The 24407-nt window shown below is 38.1% G+C and overlaps 2 protein-coding genes across 6 annotated transcripts in view; one reads left to right on the top strand and one right to left on the bottom strand.

Moving 5' to 3' along the window:
* Positions 1–24407, top strand: part of C13H20orf96 (chromosome 13 C20orf96 homolog) — a 142456-nt gene that overhangs the window by 77006 nt on the left and 41043 nt on the right. Inside the window, exon 12 of one of the 5 annotated variants that reach the window (XR_006055671.2) lies at positions 13783–13969. The exons of the other annotated variants lie outside the window; for them this stretch is intronic. The gene's annotated coding sequence lies outside the window, so the exon portion shown is untranslated. The remainder of the gene's footprint in view (positions 1–13782; positions 13970–24407) is intronic. 5 annotated transcript variants of the gene reach the window in all.
* On the bottom strand, positions 1133–16615 carry LOC101109293 (beta-defensin 127). Its single transcript, XM_042229976.2, has 2 exons — positions 16334–16615; positions 1133–1518 (listed from the first exon to the last, which is right to left on the bottom strand). The coding sequence occupies exons 1-2, from the start codon at positions 16389–16391 to the stop codon at positions 1268–1270; spliced, it is 309 nt and encodes a 102-aa protein (XP_042085910.1). The 5' UTR covers positions 16392–16615; the 3' UTR covers positions 1133–1267.

The raw sequence follows: 24407 nt of genomic DNA on the forward strand, positions 1-24407 counted from the left end.
AGCACACCAGGCTTCCCTATCTATCACCAACTGCCGGAGTCTACCCAAACCCATGTCCATCGAGTCGGTGATGCCATTCAACCATCTCATCCTCTGTCGTCCCCTTTTCCTCCTGCCCTCAATCTTTCCCAGCATCAGGGTCTTTTCAAATGAGTCAGCTCTTCACATCAGGTGGCCAGAGTATTGGAGTTTCAGCATCAACCTCAGTCCTTCCAATGAACACCCAGGACTGCTCTCCTATAGGATAGACTGGTTGGATCTCCTTGCAGTCCAAGGGACTCTCAAGAGTATTCTCCAGCACCACAGTTCAAAAGCATCAATTCTTTGGCTCTCAGCTTTCTTTATAGTCCAACTCTCACATCTATACATGACTACTTGTGTTAATCTTATCCAAAACGTATATCTTTAAGAATTAGGTGGAATGTGTAAATGGATTGTCATTACGTCATTCTGCATATCGAGACAGCGGTAAGTCTCATACAATAGTGCAATTCAGACCAGTTCCTAGGTTCTTTACATTTCCTCTGAACTCATAAGGGCCCCAGTCACAGATAGGATGCATTACCAGTGGTAACACATTAAATAACGACAACAACAAAGAAAATAAAAACTTTAGTCTTGCAGTTATATACTTGTGTCTGTCTCCTCCTTATATAGTAAGCTCCATAATAGTGGAATCTTACTCATTTCCATCTTCCCAGTTCATTGCTTTTACACACTAAAGAAACTAGTCTTACCCATAGTTCAACTTTGGGTACTCTATTCTTAAACCAAACAAAGTGCACATATATTCTCCTAAAATATCCTGTCCTTTCTAATTTCCTTCTAATTGTTGATTTCATGTTGTTCACTCAAATTACCTTCTTTACTAACACTCAGATGTTGAAATCCTGCATATTTCACAAGGCACTACTTTAATCCAAATTCACTCACAAATTCTCTTGAATACTCAGTTTCGTATTTCTTCTCCTGAATTACATGTCTACTTGTCTCCTTCCAGTCTTCCATGTTATAGATTTTTTAGTGTATTGATTATATCCCCCTTTCAAGGGTAGGTTCTCTGTTGCCCTTATCAATTCATAATTTGATATGTTGAGTTTTCAATCTCTGGTTAAAGAACAATGAGTCAGAAAACTGGCATTGAACTTTATTAGATTATTCTTTAAGGTCATTATGGGGATCTAGGAACAGGAAAGAAGAGGATGTGGACCACTTCATCTTAGATCAATGGAATAGGCTGAGAAACGGACAGAAAATCATGTTTGATTTATGTAGGCTTTCTGTGGGAGTGTGTAGAATTCTGTTCAATTAAATAATCTTGAGAAAAAGTAAGTGCCAATGTCCTTAGCTTTGGACGAGGTGGTTTGGTAATTTTTTTACGTTCTTCCAGTTCCGCAAGATTGATGCAACAATATCTTCCATTTTCACATAGTACTTCACGTACTTCTGTTGTTCTGCATATTTTCCTGCAGTATCCTTGTATATATTGATTCCAGCATCTCTTAAGTTGTTCGGTTACTGTGCACATAAAGAACAATAGGCCAAGGTCAGAGTTTGAGACAAAAGGTAATTTTGGTCATGGGGAAGACAGGGGATGTTTGTAAGGATAAGGTGTATGGGAGACTCACCGAGCATATATCAGTAATGTCCCACAGATATTACCCTCTAAGAGGGTGAACCTCAATGTTTATGTCTAGCTGATCACTCATATTTTGTTCCTCTAGAGTTCTGGGCATCCACCCAACATCTGATGGACTTCACCAAGAGCAGTGGGTCTTATTTACAGAAATAAAGAAACCAAGTTCTTGAGTTCAGGCTATGGAACTATGCTATGCTCCATCTGAGAACCTCAGTAAATCTGCCTCTATTTGAATGCTTCTAAGGTACTGCTTCCTGGAGGAGGAAATGGCAACCCACTCCAATATGCTTGCCTGGAGAATCCCATGGACAGAGGAACCTGGCAAGCTACAGTCCACAGGGTCACAAAGAGTCTGACATGATTAAAGTGACTTAACATTAACATAACAGTGTACCACTTCTTTACCACTGCTCAGAATACAATAATTTGTTACTATGTATTTATTGTCTGACTCAGACTCTGCTCTTGGGTTCATACTTGCTATAATGATAAAGAATGACTTTTTTTGGGTCCGGTCAGATGTTTCCCCCTCAACATTCTTCCTCCCCTGTTGCTTCTCAGTATGTACATTTTTATCAATGCATATCTTCCTTTGGCTTCTATGGCATCACAATAATTTTAGATTTGTTTTATTCCTCCATGACTCCCCATTCTCTTTCTACTTCCAGAGGAAGGAATTCCTCCAGACCTTTGCCCACCATGATATGGCTTCTATCCTTCAGGGATCCTAAATATTTTCAATAATCTCAGAGTTTAGGATGTTCATATTTTGGCTTTAGGGCTGGTACTATCCTCTGGATACTAACCCCAGAGGATGAAGGCTGAGAACAAAAATGCTGCCTCCAATACCAGGTTCTAGAGTTCCTTTGACTGGTAGAAGTTTAAGGGGGCTAGAAGTAGGCCATTCTTGCTCTATCATAACAAGCAAATACAAGAGATCTGGTTGTGAAAGAGGACAGGAAGCTAATTTTTAAACTCTTACTATGTGCCAAGCCTTAGGCTGGATGTTTTATCACTTAATAAATTCCCTGTGAACCAAAGGGCTTCCCTGGTGGCTCAGTTGGTAAAGAGCCTGCCTGCAATGCAGGAGACCTGAGTTTGATCCCTGGGTTAGGGAGATCTCCCAGAGGAAGAAATGGCAACCTACTCTAGTATTCTTGCCTGGAGAATCCCAAGGACAGAAGAGCCTGGTGGGCTATAGTCCATGCGGGTCTGAGCGACTAAACCTACCTACCATGAACAAGGTGTCATCTCCACAAATGGGGAAACTAAGGCTCTGTGAGTCTTCACCTTTTATCCAAAGTTGATAAAGTGGTAGATGTTGAAGGTATGTTTCTTAAGACTGAATCCAAAGTTTCTTCTTCTTCCACTATTCACACGTGCTGGTATAATATTGATAGATTAAAAAATATATATACAGTATCAGAGTGGAAGAAAATAAGGCTGGGTGCTAGAGTAAAAACTGTATCCAAAGAAATAAGGGTATTCCCAGTTATTGGTCTTATGTCTTTCTGTAGTCTTTGTCAGAAGAAATTATGACCTCTTTTTAGCTCTATGAATACTCCTTTTAAGAAGAGTACCATAGTAGAAGCACTCAGGAAGAGGGAATTTTTGATGACATTTGATAGACTTCAGCCATTCCTAGGGCCTCTTTTCCTACTGTGAGTTATAAAATTCCCTTGAATTCTTGAAAGTACTCTAACCATTATTGATTTGAGTGAGACCTTGGAAAGCATCTACACTCACCACTATACTGCCAATGTGGTTTGAGTGAGCCCCTGAAAATCTCTGGATTACCTGTGAACTTCTGGAACAGCAGAATTGCAATGATCAGGAGGAGCCTCATGGCCAAGCTTCTCAGAGGAGGTGACAACCAGGTCTCTTGGTCCACTATGTCACCTTCCTCAGAGACTTAGATTCTTATACAATGAACCAGAACAGATGGTATGATATGAAGTGTGCCCCCAAATTTCTGAATTGTGGATTTTGCAACATGTGGGCAGACACAGGAAATGTGGTTACTCACTTAACCCACACATGGGATTCAGAGAAACAGTGTGTTCCATCTCATCACACCTGATGCCATTCTGCAGGCTGTAGACTGCTGGTGAGAAAAGTCTGTGCTTTCTCTACTTTGGCTGTCTGCCTAGATAGACATGTAGACCTATACTTATTTCTAAGAATGAATAAGGACATAAAATAAATGAAGCTTATTCTGTTGACTGCATTCATCTAAGTCTCTGACTATTGTGCCTAACACTTTAGCCAGTCCAAATGGTAGCTAATTTTTATCCCTGTATCCTAGCTAAATTTGGTTACTCACAGACAAGCAATATGGGCTTCCTGGGTGGCTCAATGATAAAGAATCCACCTGCCAATGCAGATGTAGGAGATGCGGGTCTGATCCCTGGATCAGGAAGATCCCCTGGAGCAGGAAATGGCAACCCACTGCAGTAATTTTGCCTGGAAAAATCCCATGGACAGATAGCTGTAGCCTGGAGGGCTACAGTTCATGTTGTCACAAAGAGTCAGACACAATTTAGCGACAGAACATGCAGCAGGACAAGCAATATACAATGATGGAAGAAAAAAAGAATGGCTACAGTAAAATTTTAATTTAGAAACAGTAAAAATGGGGAGAAAATACAGAGATAACATAGCATAATGTATCATCTTGATGGACCATAATGGCAAAAGTTTCTTTTCTGCAAGTGTAGAGAATTCTTTAGTTTGTATCTTTCTGTTCTATTCTCTGGGAAGACTTCCCTGTCCATTGATCTCTGTGGAGGTATATTGGAGGAGGTTGGGAGAGAATTTTTATGGGGATTGTTCTACTTTAACAACACTTTTCTTATTAATGCAGGTTTAGGAAACTATGTGAATGATTTTGTTATTCAGGCTTTGACTTCTATGACATTATAACTCTTCGGAAAGATTAGCAGAAAGTTAACAGACTTTCTTTTCAATTGCTTTCAGTCATTTTCATGTCTAAGACCCAACTCAGAAATCTTTTTGAATCACGGCAGCTCATTTTAGATCCCAACCAGGACGCTATCATCTATGGAGCTTCTGGACAGTGTAGATGAACTAGCTGAGATTGATTACCATTAATTTAGGTAGTATCAACACACTCTTCTGGGTAATACCCCCAGCAACACTGGTCTATCTAAACACAGAAATTTACACAACAGATAGTTGGGTCAATACAGGTTTGTAGTGTGCCCAAGGACTCAAACAACTAAAAGAAGAGGAATAAAAGAGTTCTAGTTATTAGCTAAAGAGTTATTGAAGTAAATCATGGACTCTATTCTAGATAGGGAGAGAATATAAAGAGGGAGGGGCTGAAAAATGATCTTTGAGATTTTGAAGGTGAAAGAGATTATTAATATTAATAAAATATATTGCCTCTACAATGGGGAGAACATTCTATATCTAACCTGCGTTGTCTTCTTCACCAACTTTTTGATTAGAAAACTCACATCCCTTTGTCCCACAGGTAGTATTAAATGAGCATCTTAGAAAAAATGATGTCTCTTTACTTTCACTTCAATAAGGTATGTGTGTGCTTGCATGTGTAAATGCACATATGTATGTGTATATCTATTCTAGTCCCTGCTGCCAGACAGTCTATGCACCTGGAAAATCTCCTGATTGATCCCATAAAGTAGGGAGTTGTTCCCATGAGTGAGGTGGAAGAATAAAGAACATGACGTTTCTTAAAGAAGAAGACATCACTAATCAGTACTAAATCTAAATACCTTAAAGTCCACTGGAGGTTTTAAAAGTACAGATTGTTTCAATATACTACTTAAAAAAGGACATGAGTGTAATAAATTTCTGGATAACTCATCCACCAAGCTCTACTGAGTTAGGAGTTAAGAGAGCACATTTGATTGTTTAAGTGGGTCAGCCAGGAAGCATGTTTGAAGTTTTTGTTTTATTTTTCTTCTTATGTCAATTAAAATAGTATTTAAAGATAGTTTTATTGTGTAACATACATTATTAACAAGAATCTGGAAATATAAAGACAAAGAGAAGAAAGAAAACAACTAGCATCATTACTACTATCCAAAGAAAACACCTGGGAATATTTTGTATACCATTCTAATTTTTTCTTTAGTTGAACTAAAATTGCTTTATTGTTTAACCTAAATATCCATTTATGGGATTTTCCTGAATAATAGGAAAGATGCAATAAAACTGTCTCAAACTTCCACCAATTGCCTGACTTTTGAAAGCCTCTGCTAGTTTCAGACCTCTGCTAGTTGCAGAGATGTTTGCATTGTCAGGGATACACTGGCCTTCAGAATTCTGTGTTCATATGTTAACTCTGATCTGCGCTATATCCTCCCTCCTTGATGTAAAGCTCTTTAACTTCTAGCAAAAATAAAATCACACATACTAAACATTTTGGAATTTAGCAGAATTTATACAAGACTTTGGGAAGAAGAGCTACTGAGAAGATAATTACTTGGCAGTAACATAAATAACTTTCTATAGGATGGAAGACATCATTGAACTTTTTTTTTAATCTGACAACTTTATTGTTATTTTTTAATGAAAAATTTTTATGAAGCTCGCTCTTTCTTTCCTTTTTTCCTTCCTCTCTCTCTTCCTCCTTCCCTCCCTCCCTCCCTCCCTCTTTCTTTCCTTCCTTCCTTCTTATTGAAGTATAGTTGATTACAGGATTATATTAGTTTCAGGTGTTCAACAGTTCAAAAAATTTTTGAGATTTTTATACATTACAAAATGATCACTGTGATGTTTCATTACCATTTGTCACCAAAGTTATTACCATACTATTTTCCTAGAATGTACATTACATCACTTATTTATTTTATAACGGGAAGCTTGTACCTCTTAATCTCCCTCATCAATTTCTCTAATCACCCAAACCCTCTCCCCTTTGGGAACCACTAATTCGTTTTCTGTATCTGAGTCTGTTTCTGTTCTGTTTGTTCATTTGTTTTGGTTTTTAGGTTCCGCGTATGAGTGAAACAATATGTCGTTGTCTGTCTGAGTCTTTATTGTGACTGAGTAATATTCCTTTGCCTAGATATACTACATCTTCTTTATCCATCCATTTATTGATGAATACATTGCTTTCATGTCTTGGCTATTGTAAGTAATATTGCAAATAATGCTATAAATAACAAACCTAGGGTGCATATGTGTTTTCAAACTAGTGGTTGTTTTTCCTTTTAAAAATGCCCAGAAGTGGAATTGCTGGATTGTATGGTCATTCAGTTTTTAATTTTTTGAGAAATCTCCATATTGTTTTTCATAGTGGTTACACCAGTTTACATTCCCACCAACAGTGTACAAGGGTTCCCTTTTCTCCATATCTTCACCAACACTTGTTATTTTTTGTCTGTTTGGTAATCTTTCTGACATCTGGTATCTCATTGTGGTTTTCTTTTTTAAAGAGTTTTTAAATAAATAAATAAATAATTATAATCGGAGGCTAATTACTCTACAATATTGCAGTGGTTTTGCCATACGTCGACATGAATCAGCCACGGGTGGACATGTGTCTCCCTGTCCCGAACCCTACTCCCACCTCCCTCCCCATCCCATCCCTCCAGGTTGCTTGTTGTGGTTTTGATCTGCATTTCCCTGATGTTTTGATGTTGAATGTCTTTTCTTGTGTTTGTTTGTCATCTGTACATTTTCTTCAGGAAAATGTCTATTTAGGTCCTCTGCCCCTTTTAAAATCAGGTTATTAGTTTTTTTGTTGTTGAGTTTTATGATTTCTTTATACATTTTGAATAGTAATCATATTAGATACATGATTTGCAAATATCTTCTCCCATTGGGTAGATTGTCTTTTCATTTTGTTACAGTTTGCTGTGTAGGAGTTTTTTAGTTTGATGTAATCTCATCTGTTTATTTTTACTTTTGTTTCTCTTGCCTGATGAGACATATCCAGAAAACACTGCCAAGACCAACATCAAAGAGAGTACTGCCTATATTTTCCTATGACCCAGGCTTTTCCCTGGACACCCTCAGCTTTGTCATACTAGCCCCCTCAGAATATCTTCATAGCAGTCAATCTTGGTCCTCTCTCTGGGGTCCAACCTCTGAGGCCTGAGTTTTATAGTTGTAGATTTTACATTCACGTCTTCAATCCATTTTGAGTACATTTTAAAAATACGGTGTTTCTACAGTTTATAATTTTTTTCATATGACTGTCCAGTTTTCCCAATACCATTTTTGAAGACACTATCCTTTCTCCATTGTATGTTCTATTCTCCTTTGTCATAAATAAATTGTCCATATATTCATGTGTTTATTCCTGGGATATCAACTCTGTTCCATTGATTTATGTGTCTATTTTTTTTTCTACCAATACTGTGCTGTTTTGATTATTAGAACTTTGTAATACAGGAGTTTTAAAACAGGGAGTGCGATACCTTCAGCTTTGTTCTTTTTTTCAGGATTGCTTTGGCTGGCATATACATTTTAGAATTTTTCATCTATTTTTGTGAAAAATGTTTTTGGGATTTTGTTAGGGATTGCACTGAATCTGTAGATTGCATTAGTTACTGTGGACATTTTAATAAGGTTAACTCTTACAATCCATAAGCATGGGATATATTGTCTGTGTGGTTCTCACTCCATTCAGACTGAGAGAATTCACTTAGGGCACTTGTGAAGGCAGGGTCCTATGTTCTACAAGCACTCAGAGTTACAGTGTTCCTGGTGCAATGATCTCTTGCCTCTCTGGTGGACCCAGACTTTTCCCTGGACTCTCTCAGCTATGTCATACTAGCCCCCTCAGAGTAGCTTCATAGCAGTCAATCTCGGTCCTCTCTTTGGGGTTCAACCCCCAAAGCCTGAGCCTCAGCAGCCAGCCTCTACTTGCTGCGAAAAGCTTGCAAGCCACTTCTTGGCTGGCAAGTGCTGTGGTGAATTCTCTCCACTTTACCATCTGATCACCTGTTGCTGCCTTCCCCTCTGAGGTTCTGAAGCTCCCCCCTGACCCCGTCCATGATCTGCATGTGCTCCCTCCTTGCGGCACAGGTCCTTGTCTTGAAATGCTTTGTCTCTTTTTAAGATCTTTCTCTTCTGCCCTACCTCATTCTGCGGAGACTGGCTTGCCTTTTTTGAAATCTGGGATCTTCTGGCAGTGTTCTGAAGATATTCTAAAGGAGCTGTCCCACAGTACAGATGGGTTTTTGATGTATTTGTTGCTGGGGTTGGGGAGGTGATCTCCCTGTTTTATTCCTCTGCCATCTTGAAGGTCTTTCCCATTGTATAACTTTCTATAATATATTTCACAAATACAAATAACCTATAGGGTTTTGTTTTTTCTGCATTAAGTCTTTGTTGCCACATGTATGCTTCTCTAGTTAAGGCACATGGGCTTAGTAGTTGGGGTGTGTGGGCTTAGTTGCCCCCAGGCATGTGGGATCTTAGTTCTCCAACCAGGGGTCAAACCCACTTCCCCTGCCTTCTGCAGAGATCATACTTGAGAACTATGTGGCTATGCAGAATTTCAAGGTAAATCTTTGAGGATATCTTCAGAATTGGCATGAAATGGCTTACAGATGTTGTAGCCTTGAAAGCAGGCAGAGATGCCTTCAATATGTGATTGTGTTTGTGAAAGATTCTCTTCCTCCATGAATCTCAGACTTTTCATATTTTAAATGGGAATAATATATCTCACTAGTATAAGTCTTAGAATTCCACAGGTGCAAGAGACCATGGTGTTCTATATGTCTTAACTATTTTAGTTTTCAGAGTGATTTTAGGATAGGTGTATGATTATACCTGTATTACCAGTCAAAAAATTGAGTCAGGTGTCACATGATGAGTAAAAGCAATGTGAGCAAACCTAGATATAATCCTGCTGCTGCTGCTGCTGCTAAGTGCTTCAGTCGTGTCCAACTCTGTGCGACTCCATAGGACGGCAGCCCACCAGGTTCTCCTATCCCTGGGATTCTCCAGGCAAGAACACTGGAGTGGGTTGCCATTTCCTTCTCCAATGCATGAAAATGAAAAGTGAAAGTGAAGTTGCTCAGTCATGTCTGACTCTTAGCGACCCCATCGACTGCAGCCTACCAGGCTCCTCCATCCATGGGATTCTCCAGGCGAGAGTACTGGAGTGGGTTGCCATTGCCTTCTCCAAGATATAATCCTAGATATATTTTATTCCAGTTTATTCAGCTTTAATCATGTTATCGTAATTATTATAAAATGCTCTCATTAAATGAGATTGTATATCAACATGCTTGGCATGTTTTGAGTTCTCATACCACGAAGACGCCTTTTCTCTCTCAAACCCTAAAGCAGTTAAAGATTATTTACCACCTTATTTCAAGCATGAGATGAAGAGCGAATGGACCGAAGGCATGAGACAGGAGTTTCATGTTGCAGCTCTAAGATTACATTTCTCCTCTGTAATCTCAGTGATCACAGCTCTGTGAGGTTGTCAAGGTAGTGATCAAGGTGATTATTGAGGAGAAAGCACAGTGAGTTCTACCACAAGCCTTTAAACCCCATCTGGCTGTTCAAAGAGATTCTATGAGCCTAACTTCTGTCACATTTTTCTCTGCATAGTAATGAACTTCCCCCCCCAGGTGAAACATGGCTTATAATCACCCATAACCACACAGAGCAGCCAAGGTCCAGTGGGCAGAGACCTCAGGCAATGTTCTGTTCACCCAGGAATCAGCAACCTGCTACAGCTATGTCCCTATAATGTGAGTAAATTTGAAGATACTACTCTAGCCACCTTCAAAGTACTCTGAGGAGGAGTAAATGTTTCTCTGTTCTTCAAGTTTGTAAACTGAGGCTCAAAGATGGAAAATCATTTGTCCATAGTCCAAGACTGAATACACTCATAGTGGCAACATGAAAGACCTCAATATGTGTCTGAGCATAAAATTCATTATTTTCTCTACTATCCTTCTCTGCTACAATAACCTACCTCTGTCCTCCCACTTTCCAGAGTGAGTTCAAGACTTCTAGCTACAGTGATAGCCATGAGTATACACGACCATGATGTTCTACTAGTTGGGACCTTTTACTAGATAATGACATATCATAGATTTATCTCTTGAAGGAGGCAAAGGCCTGTTTCCTGGTGATGAGAATAAATGAAGGTGGTGTTTCATTCTGATTACTTTCTCTGACTTCTCTGTGAAGAACTCTTATGGGAAAAGTCCTATGGCTAAATATAAGTGTCTATCCCAGTATTGAAGTTATAGTACAGAGCTCTTGATCTCCCTTCTATCGTAAGTTGGCAGTGAATGTAGATTTTCAGGGAGAGAAGAGAATTGCATAATATCAAAGTTCTCTTAGTAGACAATTGAGTCTGTCTCAGTTTAATAGCTACAAATCAGTATTTTTTTTTCTCTAAAGTGAGGTCACAATACCTACATCCCAAATTTGTTGTGGGAAATCCAATTAGGAAATAAAGAAATGATTTTGTATGATTAACCACTTCAAAAGCATGTAGCAAATGCCTTCCATCTGTAGGAGAAGGCCTTCAGTTGTTCCATATTATGGAACAGTGGTTCTCAAAGTGTGGTCCTTTGGTCACCAACATCAGCATCACCAGGGAACTTGTGAGTAATGCTAAGTCTCAGTCTCCATCACAGAATTAGAAACTGGAAGTGAGAATCATAAATTTGTGTTTCAGCATGCCCTACAGATATTTCTGATACCTTTGAAAGTTTGATAATTACTGGTAAGGCAGCTTGTGGGCCTATGGACTGGGAACTGTTTTCAAGGATGACACCATTTCTGTCCATCAGTCAGACAGAATAAGTGTTTTACACTAATTTGTGCCTGGCTTCTATCTTATTTTCATCCCTACCATGGAATTGTTGGCACTACAGAGATGTGATGCCCTTCCAAACAGGGCTGAGCTCAGGGATAGTGGGAAGGGAGGTATAGTGAAAAGACTGACACCAAAATAAGGCCCTTTGCTTTAATAAATCAGGGACCCTAGGTCAGGAGACAGAGGCTGAAATGTTCAAGAACTGCCTGTTGTAGATCCTTCTGTAGTTGCAGATATCATACCACTGCCACTAGGAGTGTTTTTCACTGCAAGTGTAGAACAGCCATCATCCAGAATGCAGCATAATTTTTCTTTGCTGCACATCCCAGTAGGAGGATTTATCATTTTCTCTCCATTTCTGCATGTGCTCCTGCAATTTCCAGCTTTGTTCGCACACTTTCTCACATTCCAATTACCTGCATAAAGGAATTATACAGATTGTTTAAGCCAGAGATCTATCACAAAAAGATTAAAATAACAATCAGTTCAGTTCAGTTCAGTCGCTTAGTCGTGTCTGTTTCTTTGTGACTCTATGGACTGCAGCTCGCCAGGCCTCCCTGTCCATCTTCTCCCGGAGCTTGCTCAAACTCATGTCCATCGAGTTGGTGATGCTATGCAACCATCTCATCCTCTATTGTCCCCTTCTCTTCCTGCCTTCAGTCTTTCCCAGCATCAGGGTCTTTTCCAATGAGTCAGTTCTTTGCGTCAGATGGGCAAAGTATTGGAGCTTCATCTTCAGCATCAGTCCTTCCAGTGATATTCAGGACTGATTTCCTATAGGATTGACTGGTTTGATCTCCTTGCAGTCCAAGGAACTCTCAAGAGTCTCCAACACCATAGTTTGAAAGCATAGTTCTTTGAACTTTGATTATTCAAGTCCCTTAAGTTGTTGTATTATATTTTTCCAAATCATAAAGTCCTGCTCTGAGAGTTATGTGGGATTTTATAAATATGTATATGTAGAGTTTTAAATATGTAAATTATGAGCCTTTAAGAGATAAAATTCTGCATATAAACACTCACCAGGTATCTATTTCCCATTATTTTAAATGGAAAATATATAACACACTATTACTCATGAATACAAAACCTCTAACCAGTTTCATAAGAAGTACCTTAACACACATAAACACCTAAATAGAAGTAAAAAGCTATAATTTTAAAATAATAAATGCTCAGATTGATGTATAATAAGTGCTGTAATGCTTCTATTTACTACCTTAACCTACATGGATTTTGTTGATATTCAGTGAGATTTTAAAAATATCTTAACATGTTTCTGAGGCCCTACAAATTGTATATGAACTATAACTCTAGACTTGCCTTGTATATTGTCTTCATAAATGTAATTGTAAAAATTTCACATATATCTCTCTATATAGACATCTATATATCTATATAATATTAAGATGTAAATATATTCTGTAAATTTTGGGGAAGGCATTCTGTAGGATGTTCCTGTATATTTGTACACATTATATACATATATATCTCTCATCACAAGGTATAACACAGAGAAAGCGCTGAAGAGACAGTTGAATCATTTCTTTCCTTACTCTATAAATTAGTTGTCATTCCTATACTCACCAACAAATATATAATGCATGCCTAAGTCTTCCCTGGTGGCTCAGCTGGTAAAGAATTCACCTGCAATGTGGAAGACCTGGGTTTGATCCCTGGGTTGGGAAGATCCCCTGGAGAAGGAAAAGGCTACCCACTCCAGTATTCTGGCCTGGAGAATTCCATGGACTGTATAGTCCATGGGGTCACAAAGAGTTGGATACAACTGAGTGACTTTGCTTTTCACTTTCACCATGTCAAAAACTCAGCAAGATAATGAGAATAAAATAATGAACAGGAAGACAAGGTCAAGAAGCTTATATTAGAGAGGGCGAGAAAGAAAACAAGCAGCACATTAATAAACAAAATAACTACAGATTGCGATAAGTGCAGCAAATGAAAATGATAATGCTAAGTCGCCTCAGTCGTGTCTGACTCTGTGCGACCCCATAGACGGCAGCCCACCAGGCTCCCCTGTCCCTGGGATTCTCCAGTCAAGAATACTGAAGCGGGTTGCCATTTCCTTCTCCAGTGCATGAAAGTGAAAAGTCAAAGTGAAGTCGCTCAGTCGTGTCTGACTCTTAGCGACCTCATGGACTGCAGCCTACCACGCTCCTCCATCCATGAGATTTTCCAGGCAAGAGTACTGCTGTGTAATAGAGGGTAAATGAATAGAGTAATCACTTTTGAGTGCTATTGCTGCTACCATAATCTCTTAACTGCTGCTTCATCTTCCTCTGAGAATTAAATGAGATTCTCTTGCATGATATTTACATGCATACATTTATATCCATAGACGTACAGATGCATGCATGGGCCTCTCACACCTAAAATCAGAATTCTATGTACAGTCACTAAGGAAACTGTACCTCAAGAAGTGACATTCAAACCCAGGTATAAAGGATCAAAAGTTTCCAGCTATTTGAAGAGCTGGAGGAAGAGTATTTAAAGAAGAAATAACAAATGCGAAAGCTATGGGCCAGGTAAGAACTTGATATTTCTGAGAAACAGAAAGATTGCTTGACTTCTTTTGTTTTCATGATTTTTCTTACTCTGTCTCGCCTTGTTATCTTTCGTATTCTGCAGTGTCTCTCCATAATGGTCCTTGGCCTTAAGCTTCCTCTCTAGTCATTCCCTCTGTGATCCCCTTCTGTCTCACTCTCCCAAACATCTCCATGGAAACGTTTTTCTTTAGCTTTCTTCAGCTAGGACTTGTGGATGGAGACCTCTGAACAAGGCTCCTTCCTTTCCATCCTGATTTTCTTTGGGCCCTGATGTTTGTCGATTCTTCCTTCCAAATGTCCTAAGAGTTGCCTTTCTAATTCCTTCAGATTTTGGATTAGACTTGCATACTTTTACAGAATAATCCTGAATTGCTTGTGTTTGTCTGTTAATAGAAAGGGAACTGAGGAATTTTCTTAGGGCTGTTTGTTTACAAAGAGGATACCATGCGACCATGTATTGTACATAATCAAAATCCCAGAGACAGAGGGAGAAAGCATGCAATCTAAACCCAGAATTTCAAGGATTCCATAAATCTGAACCATCTTCTGAGAAACCCTCATACTGTTACTAATTTTCTCTTATCTGTCATCAGTTTGAATAGTTCGGCAAAAATCTAAGGAACGTAAAGCACTATCTCTAGAGGCAGGCTGTAGAGTTATACAACTTTCTACCTTCTAGTAAATTCTACCTCAAAAAAGTTAGTTTCTCACTTTATGTCCTAATTAAAATGTGGGGCTGAGTCCAGTGTAAAACACAGAATAAAAAACCGATGGTGGCGCTTCCTTGGTGGTCCAGCGGTTAAGAATCCACTGGTTCCATCCCTGGTTCAGGAAGATCCCACATGTCATGGAGCAAGGAAGCCTGTGCACCACAGCTACTGAGCCAGTGATCTAGTGCCTGTGAGCCGCAACCACTGAGCCCACGCCCGGCAACTACTGAAAACCGAGCGCCTAGAGACTGTGCTCTGCAGCAACAGGAGCCGCTGCAATGAGAAGCCCGCACATAGCAATAGAGAGCAGCCCCCGCTTGCCTCAACTAGAGTAAGCCGGCAGGCAGCAACAAAGACCCACCACCGTCAAAATAATCATAATAACTAACTAAATAAATCTTAAAAATCCATGCTAAACATGAATGAATAAACTTCTCAACATGAAGGAAAACTTCCTAAGCTAATAGGAGAATGCAGAAAACTACCAATAGATTCAACAACGTGAAAATAAAAAACTTGTTCCTTAAAGAAATCAGTAAAATTCTTTTTAGAAATAATCAGTATCTTGCTAAATATTGGGGAGAAATATGAAATAGAAATACTGAAAATATTCATACACTAGTAAGACTTGGAAATACATGCTAGTTTCCTAGGACTCATTTAGATACCATTTGAGCAAGCAATGGGACTTCTAAAATTTGCCCATATAACCAGAGAATCTCACAATGATATATTAACAATATCACCTATAATAGTGACACACTGGAAAAAAATAATCCAAATGACAAACAATAAGGGATTCTCCAAGTTAATATTGGTATAGAATACAACTAAATAATAGGCTTCTACTACCAATTGTACTTTCAAGAAATATTTAAAGATCTGTGAAAATTTCCCTGATAAAACATTAAGTTAAAAAAGGGCAGGTCCTAAGCTTATACATCAGTTGGTTCTGATTTTTAAAATATAAGCAATGAAGAAATGGTGGTATTTATTTCTAAAACGCCTTCAGTGTTCTTAATTTTGTAAATATAAACTCTAGAACTTAACAAGAAGAAATGTTTACACAAATAGAAATAAAATCAGACATACAATTTCCAACAGTCTTGAATTCTTTCCCCATGTTCACTCAGAATATTTTTCTTCCCTTTTCCACGTTCTATTCCTATAGATATTTAGCAGTAAACTTCCCTGTTCTAATCAAATCCAAGAACAAAAAAAAAGAGAGAGAGAGAGAGAGAGAGATCTTCTTTAGAAGACCAAGAAAATTGAGAGAAGTATTACAGAATTGTAACTTTGGGAGGTTGTCATACAAAATGAAGTGAGACAGGGCTGGACCGAACTGGCCTTAAGCGATAGAATAAAGGGAAGTTTGGAATGTCTTTGGAGGCAACTTTACAGGTTTCATCCTTCCCTCAGCTTCCATTACAGACGCTATTCTATCATGAGAGTCTTGAGGTCTCTTATAATAGAGGTGTTCTGAAGAAGTAAGGCAAATCTCAGCCCACCTCTCCCTGACAGTGGAAGCCCTGCCTCACTCCCATGGATGTTTGGTAATAGGGACTCCACATGCAGGACCCTAGTTCAGGCTAACGTTTCTACTTCCCCAAGATTCAAACAGAATCTGTTTTACCTGAGACCAACTGGACCAGAAGGATGAAGAGTATAGGAGTGAACAATTGAAACTTCATTGCTTCTGAAAGACAGTAGGCAGTGGGTGCTACGGAATCGAGAACACTCTATATAGTGTGACTCTGAACACAGGTCTTAATTGTCCTCCCAAGGTGGGGTTGGGCTCAACCGGTGTACCAGAAGGATATAGGATATTGTGCCAAACATAACCTCAGTCCATTGGCCAGCAGCTCTAATTGAGGCATCACTATTCAAGAGCCCTGTTCTAGGCATGCCTTGGGGGAAAGAGAAAGACTCAGAAGAGAAGGTGCACTCCCTGCTGAAATGTGTGACGGCAGAGAAAGACACTTACAGGAAGAATTTACGTGGATACCCTAAGGCTGGGTACCCCATCTGTTTTTCTTTTTTCTTTTTTTTTTACAGTTCCCTGTGTTGTTTCTGCCAGAGTATTTACCTTAGCACATTGTGACAATCTTGTCATCTGTCTGTCTCTCTCCCCAAAATGCAATGTATTTTTGAACACTGACTACTTATTATTATTTCCTGTATATTAGTTCTGGGCAATAGAGAAGTATCTAAGTCATTCTTCGAGGAATGAAAAAGTTGATATTTTGTTGATAATCTGACAATTTATAAAGTGTTTTATTTTTTAAAGAAATAAATAATACTCAAAGATTGTATGCTAAGATTTCTTTAAATCCCCACTTGGGTCCAGAGACAGAGCATCATAAATTGAAGTGCATCCATATGATATAATGCTGTGTATGTCTTAACATGAGTGCAGCAGGTTTTATCTCTATATTTCTGAATGAAGAAGTCATACTGTAGAACATACATAGTCACGATTCAATTTATGTGAAAAAGTATGTGTTGTATTAGTAAATGCTTTAACTAGAATGCAAAGCAGATGTTCTAATAATAGTTGTTTTCTGACTGAGTTTAAGGCAGTTGTTCAAAGAGGATTTTATTTGTGTTCGAATTTTTTTAGGAGCGAGGGTTGCCCAGTGGATTGTGACTGGAAGACATGAAGTCCTAGAGATTTTATTCTTCTTGTGGTTTTTATTTTTCCTTTTAAAAATTACTGAGATATAATTGGTGTACAGTTGAACTGAATTATTTAAAGTGTACAATTTGATGAGTTTAACAAATTATACACTCTTAAATCAACACCAGAATCAACATAATATATACATTCATCCTCAAAAGTTTCATTATGTCCCTTAGATAGTCACCCCTTCCTCTACCTTTTTCTCTTCCCAGCTCCATGACACCCAGTCCCCTCTGATCTACTCTCTGTCTTTATAGCTTTGTTTACATTTTCTAGACTATTATGTAAATGAAGTCATACAGTATGCATCTTTTCCTGCCTGGATTCTTTCATCCAAGGCAATCTTTTTGAGATTCTTTCTCACCGTTGTGTGTATCAGTAGCTCTTTCCTTTTTATTGTTGATATTCCTTTTTATAGCAATTTTATAATAATATTTGCCATCTCTTAGTGGATGTTTTGATTGTTTCCAGCTCCTAGCTGTTGCAAATAAAGCTACTATTGATCATTTTCATGCAAGTTGTTCAGTGGACAAATGCTTTTATTTCTTTTTGGTAAATACCTAGATGTGGAATGACTGACTCATTGGGTAGGTACATATTTCACTTGCTAAAATACCAAATTGTTTTCCAACTAGCTGTGCTATTTTACATTCCCACCAAAAGTATATGAGAATTCATTTTTCATCAACACTTGGCACATGTTTCTTTTCTTTTTAAAAAAATTTTAGCCATTTAGTGAGTATGTAGTTAGTGATGAAAATATTTACTAGGTTTTCATGTAATGTTTATCACCCACATATCTTCCTTGGTGAATTCTATTTATATCTTTTTCCCAAATTTTGCTTAGATTTTAATTCTCATTAATATTGAATTCTAAGTGTCCTGTTGAGTTTAGATAGAAGAATTTTGTTGGATTATATAATATGTAAATAGTTTTTCCAAGTCTGTGATTTGTATTATCATTTTCACATCAGTACTATATTTTGATAATTATTTTTATTTTGATTAAATCCAATTTATTAATTTTTAATTTTATAGTTTTGTCCCTTTTTGTGTTATAGTTATGAAATTGTTGCTAAATCCAAGGTCACATACATTATCTAGATTTTCAGAAGAAAACTTTAGAAAGAAGTTTTTTCTCTTTTAAATCACCGTTCAGTTTTTGAGTTAATTTTTAAAAGACGTGAGGTAGGAGTAAGGAATCTTTATTTTTTCATTTATGATTATCCAATTGTCTCAGTATGATTGCTGATAATAGTATCCTTTCCCTATTGAATGTGTGGGTCTGTTTCTGTACTCTCTATTCTGATGTATATATGCACATCTACCTATCATCTCTATTAAAAAACCATCATAATTTTTTTATTATTGTAGCTTTTTGGGATCTAGTGCTTCTGTGATATTTTTCACATTTAAATATTTGATCCAAGGACTTCCTTAGTGGTCCAGTGGCTTAGACTCTCTGCTTCCAGTGCAGGGGGGCCGGGTTCTATCTCTGATCAGGGATCTAGATTCCCACATGCTGCAACTAAGAGTTTGCATGCCACAACTAAAGATCTCAGATGTTGCAACTAAGACCCTGTGCAGCCAAATAAAATAAAATAAATTTATTTTTTTAAAGTACAGGGAGAATAGTAGGAATTGAGATATTCTGTTTCTTCCTCCTACCTCCTCTCCCTCACAAAATTTATTACGTAAATAAACATTTAGTCCAGTTGAACTTGTTTATACATAGGATATAAGGTATGGACCAAAATTTATTGATTTTTAATTAAGTGTTTTTCAACCAAATAATCCATTCACTTAATATACCATCTTGGTCATTTATTAGATTCCCATGTACATTTGGGTCTGTTTCTTGACTCTCTCATCTATTCTCATGATTCTATTTTTCTATTCCTAAACCAACAGCAGCTCATTATTTATGATTTTTACATGCAGAACTTCTGAATTTTTAATCTAAACTTCTTTGATTTCTTCTATTTAAATATTTAACACATCTTTTAAAAAAATTATTTTATTGTGGTAAGAATGTGCTGTGCTAAGTCACTTCAATCGTGTCAGACTCTGCAATCCTATGGACTTTAGCCTCCTAGGCTCTTCTGTCCATGGGATTCTCCAGGCAAGAATACTGGAGTGGGTTGCCATTTCCTTCTACAGGGGATCTTCCCAACCCAGGAACTGAACCCAGGTCTCCTGCATTGCAGGCAGATTCTTAACCATCTGAGCTACTTGGGAAGCCATACTTAGCATTTATCTACCCTGTTAGCAAATATGTGTGTGTACTTATTATATTGTTACAAAAGTGTACAGTATAATATAGCACAGGTACAATGTCATACAGAAGATCTTTACAACTGATTCATCTCACTTAACTAAAACTTTACGCCTATTGATTAGTAATGCCCCATTTACTTACCCTCTCCTTAGCTCTTTTGAGGGCTTCCCTGGTAGCTCAGCTAGTAAAGAATCCATCTGCAAAAGCAGGAGACCCCAGTTTGATTCCTGGGTCAGGAAGTTCCCCTGGAGAAGGGATAGGCTACCCACTCCAGTGTTCTTGGATTTCTCTGGTGGCTCAGACCATAAAGAATCAACCTGCAATGCTGGGAACCTGGGTTTGATCCTTGGGTTGGGAAGATCCCTTGGAGGAGGGCATGGAAACTCACTCCAGTATTTTTGCCTGGAGAATCCCCATCGACAGAGGAGCCAGGTGGACTCACTCACTCACTCAGTATGACAAGCTCTAGGTCCATCTATGTTGCTGCAATTAGCTTTATTTCATTCTTTTCTACCGATGAGTAATATTCCATTGTATATATGTAAGACTTCTTTATCCATTCCTCTGGTGATGGACATTTAGGTTATTTCCATATTCTGGCTATTGTAAATAGTACTGCAATGAGCATTGGGATACACGTATCTTTTTGAATTACTTGTTGGTTTTTTTCCCCCTTGGTATATGCCCAGGAGTGGTGTTGTAGGATGATATGGCAGCTTTATTTTTAGTTTTTAAAAGAAACTCCATACTGTTTTCCATAGGACCCGTACCAGTTTACTTTCCCACCAATAGTATAGGAAGGTTTCTTTTTCTTCACACCGTCTCCAGCATTTATTGTTTTGCAGATTTTTTGACAATGGCCTTTCTGATCAGTGTGAGTTGATGCCTCACTGTAGTTTTGGTTTGTCTTCCTCTAATAATTAGTGATACTAGCATATTTTCATGTGCTTTTTGGTCATCTGTATGTCTTTGAAGAAATGTCTATCTAGATCTTCCACTCATAAAAAAATAATATATATATATATATATTTATTTATTAAAAAATTGATTGATTGATTTTAATTGGAAGCTAATTACTTTACAATATTGTGGTGGTTTTTGCCATATGTTGACATGAATCAACCATGGGTGTACATGTGCCCTGAACCCTGCTTCTATCTCCCTCCCCATCCCATCCCTCTGGGTTGTCCCAGAGGACCAACTTTGAGTGCCCTGTTTTATGCATCAAGCCTGGACTGGTCATCTATTTCACATATGGTAATATACATGTTCCAATGCTATTCTCTCAAATCATCCCACCCTCACCTTCTCCCACAGAGTCCAAAAGTCTGTTCTTTATCTCTGTGTCTCTTTTGCTGTCTCACATATAGGGTCATTGTTACCATCTTTCTAAGTTCCATATATACCCGTTAATATACTGTATTGCTGTTTTTCTTCCTGAGTTACTTCACTCTGTATAATAGGCTCCAGTTTCATCCACCTCATTAGAACTGATTCAGATGCATTCTTTTTAATCAGCTCAGTTCAGTTCAGTTCAGTCCCTCAGTCGTGTCCGACTCTTTGCGACCCCATGAATCGCAGCATGCCAGGCCTTCCTGTCCATCACCAACTCCCAAAGTTCACTCAAACTCACGCCCATCAAGTCAGTGATGCCATCCAGCCATCTCATCCTCTGTCATCCCCTTCTCCTCCTGCCTCCAATCCTTCCCAGCATCAGAGTTCTTTTTAATAGCTGAGTAATATTCCATTGTGTATATGTACCACAACTTTCTTACCATTCGTCTGCCAATGGACATTTAGATTGCTTCCATGTCCTAACTATTGTAAACAGTGCTGCGATGAACCCTGGGGTACACATGTCTCTTTCAATTCTTGTTTCCTCAGTGTGTATGCCCAGCAGTGGGATTGCTGGGTTGTATGGCAGTTCTATTTCCAGTTTTTTAAGGAATCTCCACACTGTTTTCCTAAGTGGCTGTACTAGTTTGCATTCCTACCAACAGTGTAAGAAGGTTCCCTTTTCTCCACACCCTCTCCAGCATTTATTGTTTGTAGACTTTTGGATAGCAGCCACTCTGATCGGCGTGAGATGGTACCTCATTGTGGTTTTGATCTGCATTTCTCTGATAATGAGTGATGTTGAGCATCTTTTCATGTGTGTTAGCCATCTGTATGTCTTATTTGGAGAAATGTTTGTTTAGTTCTTGGTCCATTTTTTCATTGGGTCGTTTATTTTTCTGGCATTGAGCTGCATGAGCTGCTTGTATATTTTTGAGATTAATTCTTTGTCATTTTCTTCATTTACTATTATTTTCTCCCATTCTGAGGATTGTCTTTTCTCCTTGCTTACAGTTTCCCTCTTTCTGCAAAAGCTTTTAAGTTTAATTAGGTCCCATTTGTTTATTTTTGCTTTTATTTCCATTACTCTGGGAGGTGGGTCATAAAGGATCTTGCTGTGATTTATATCAGAGTGTGTTTTGCCTATATTTTCCTCTAGGAGTTTTATAGTTTCTGGTCTTATATATAGATCTTTAATCCATTTTGAGTTTATTTTTGTGTATGGTTTCATTCTTTTTCAGGTGGTTGACCAGTTTTCCCAGCACCACTTGTTAAAGAGATGGCCTTTTCTCCATTGTGTATTTTTGCCTCCTTTGTCAAAGATAAAGTGTCCATAGGTGTGTAGATTTATCTCTGGGTTTTCTATTTTGGTCCATTGATTTATATTTCTGTCTTTGTGAAAGTACCATACTGTCTTAATAACAGTAGCTTTGTAGTATAGTCTGAAGTCAGGCAGGCTGGTTCCTCCAATTCCACTCTTCTTTCTCAAGATTGCTTTGGCTATTCAAGGTTTTTGTATTTCCATACAATTTTTTCCCCTATATTTCCATGCAAATCATGAAATTATTCATTCTAGTTTTGTGAAAAATACCATTGGTACCTTGATAGGGATTGCATTGAATCTGTAGATTGCTTTGGGTAGTATACTCATTTTCACCATATTGATTCTTTTGACCCATGAACATGGATCCATAATCCATGATCTTCTGATCCATGAACATGGCATATTTCTCCATCTATTTGTGTCATCTTTGATTTCTTTCATCAGTGTTTTATAGTTTTCTATGTATAGGCTTTTGTTTCTTTAGGTAGATTTGTTCGTAAGTATTTTATTCTTTTCATTGCAATGGTGAATGGGAACCAAGATGAAATGGAAAATCTTAGCAGACCCATCACGATTACAGAAATCAAAACAGAAATCTTCCAACAAACAAAAGCCCAAGACTAGATGGCTTCACAGGTAAATTCTACCAAAAATTTAGAGAAGAGCTAACACCTATCTTAGTCAAACGCTTCCAGAAAATTGCATAGGAAGGTAAACTCCCAAACTCATTCTATGAGGCCACCATCACCTAATACCAGACAAAGATGCCACACACAAAAAAAACCCAACACAACTACAGGCCAATATGACTGATGAACATAGATGCAAAATCCTCAATAAAATTCTAGCAAACAGAATCCAACAATATATTAAAAAGATCATACATCATGGCCTGGGCTTTATCCCAGGGCAAGGATTCTTCAATATTTGCAAATCAATCAATGTGATACACATTAACAAATTGAAAGATAAAAACCATATGATTATCTCAACAGATGCAGAGAAAGCCTTTGACAAAATTCAACACCCATTTATGATAAAAACTCTCCAGAAAGCAGGCATAGAAGGAACATACCACAACATAATAAAAGCCATATATGATAAACCCACAGCAAACATTATCTTCAGTGGTGAAAAATTGAAAGCATTTCCCCTAAAGTCAGGAACAAGACAAGGGTGCCTACTTTCACTACTACTATCCAACATAGTTTTGGAAGTTTTAACCACAGCAATCAGAGAAGAAAAAGAAATAAAAAGAATCCAGATTGGAAAAGAAGAAGTAAAACTCCCACTGTTTGCAGATGACATGATCCTCTACATAGAATACCCTAAAGACATCACCAGAAAATTGATTACTAGAGTTAATCAATGAATACAGTAAAGTTGTAGGATATAAAATTAATACACAGAAATCCCTTGCATTTCTATACACTAACAATGAGAAAACAAAGAGAAATTAAGGAAACAATCCCATTCACCTTTGCGATGACAAGAATAAAATAATTATGAATAAATTTACCTAAAGAAACAAAAAATTATATTTTAATTGGAGTATAATTACTTTGGGGCTTCCCTGGTGGCTCAGATGGTAAAGAATCTGTCTGCAATGCAGGAGACCTGGGTTTGATCCCTGAGTTGGGACAATCTCCTGGAGAAGGGAGTGGCAACACACTCCAGTATTCTTGCTGGGAAAATTCCATGGACAGAGAAGCCTGGCTGGCTCCAGTACATGGGGTCACAGAGTCAGATACAAGTGAGTGACGAAGCAGACACACACACACACACACATAATTACTCTACAGTGTTGTGTTAGTTTCTGCTGTACAATGAAGTGAATCAGTTATATGTAAACATATATCCCCTCCCTCTGGGACCTCCCTCCCTCCAGTTCCACACATCTATGTCATCACAGCACCAAGCTGAGTTTCCTATGCTTAACAGTTGGTTCTCATTAGCTATCTATTTTACACAAGTGAGTATATATATGTCAATCCTAATATTCCAGTTGGTCCCACACTCCCCTTGCTGCCCCTCTGTATGTTCACATGTCTGTTACCTACATCTGCATGTTTCTTCCTGCCTTGGGAATA

This window comes from Ovis aries, chromosome 13 (genome assembly GCF_016772045.2).
Source record: "Ovis aries strain OAR_USU_Benz2616 breed Rambouillet chromosome 13, ARS-UI_Ramb_v3.0, whole genome shotgun sequence".
In the NCBI taxonomy this organism is placed as follows: domain Eukaryota; kingdom Metazoa; phylum Chordata; class Mammalia; order Artiodactyla; family Bovidae; genus Ovis; species Ovis aries.

Excerpts from the sequence above, each read along its gene's own strand:
- LOC101109293 (XM_042229976.2), bottom strand. The coding sequence starts at position 16,391 with ATGAAGTTTCAATTGTTCACTCCTATACTCTTCATCCTTCTGGTCCAG. Across the intron at positions 1,519-16,333 it reads TCTGGTCCAGTTGGTCTCAG|TAACCGAACAACTTAAGAGA; the intron begins GTAAAACAGATT and ends TTATGTGCACAG.